We start from the raw sequence: 503 nt of genomic DNA on the forward strand, positions 1-503 counted from the left end.
CTTGATCGAAGAGAAAGGCAGAGACTCTGCCTAGCATACTTCCCGCCATCACACCCACCGAGGCATTGAGGTGTACAGACACTATAGGGTCACCGACAAGAGCAGGAAGAATTAGATGAGGTCGAGGAGGAGGAGGCGAACAAGAAGAAGAAGAATTTAAAGGAAAGAGAAAGGATTTCTTTCCTCTCTCCAAGCTAGGACAGTCTTCACTCTTCCTATCTTCATTCTTATTCTCGTGATCATGACGTAGCTGCTGGTCGCTGCTCTTATCAGGCCTAGCGCCGTTCGATTCTTCTTCTTCTTGTATTTGCTTGGTCGTATCAGTAGAAGAATGAGGATTCTGACGAGGAGAAAGAAGAAAAAAGTGTTCCTTCTCACTCGAGAGATGCTGTGAGGTGTCTCCACCTTGTGGTGTGTGAGACGAGAGGGACTTCTTCGTCTCTCTCTGAGTTCTCTCAGAATGATTTGAAGTGCTTACACTTTTCTTCTCCTCTTTCTCTTTC

At 46.1% G+C, this 503-nt stretch overlaps 1 protein-coding gene across 1 annotated transcript in view; it reads right to left on the minus strand.

Moving 5' to 3' along the window:
* Window positions 1–40: 40 nt before the first annotated feature.
* Window positions 41–503, minus strand: part of CSUI_004277 (uncharacterized protein) — a gene marked incomplete at both ends in the record, with an annotated part of 3,668 nt that continues 3,205 nt past the window's right edge. The window contains one exon of the mRNA XM_068064470.1: window positions 41–340. Within this exon, the coding sequence (XP_067923555.1) occupies window positions 41–340 (300 nt within the window). The remainder of the gene's footprint in view (window positions 341–503) is intronic.

The sequence above is a fragment of the Cystoisospora suis genome, assembly GCF_002600585.1.
Source record: "Cystoisospora suis strain Wien I chromosome Unknown contig_1968, whole genome shotgun sequence".
Classification (NCBI taxonomy): Eukaryota; Apicomplexa; class Conoidasida; order Eucoccidiorida; family Sarcocystidae; genus Cystoisospora; species Cystoisospora suis.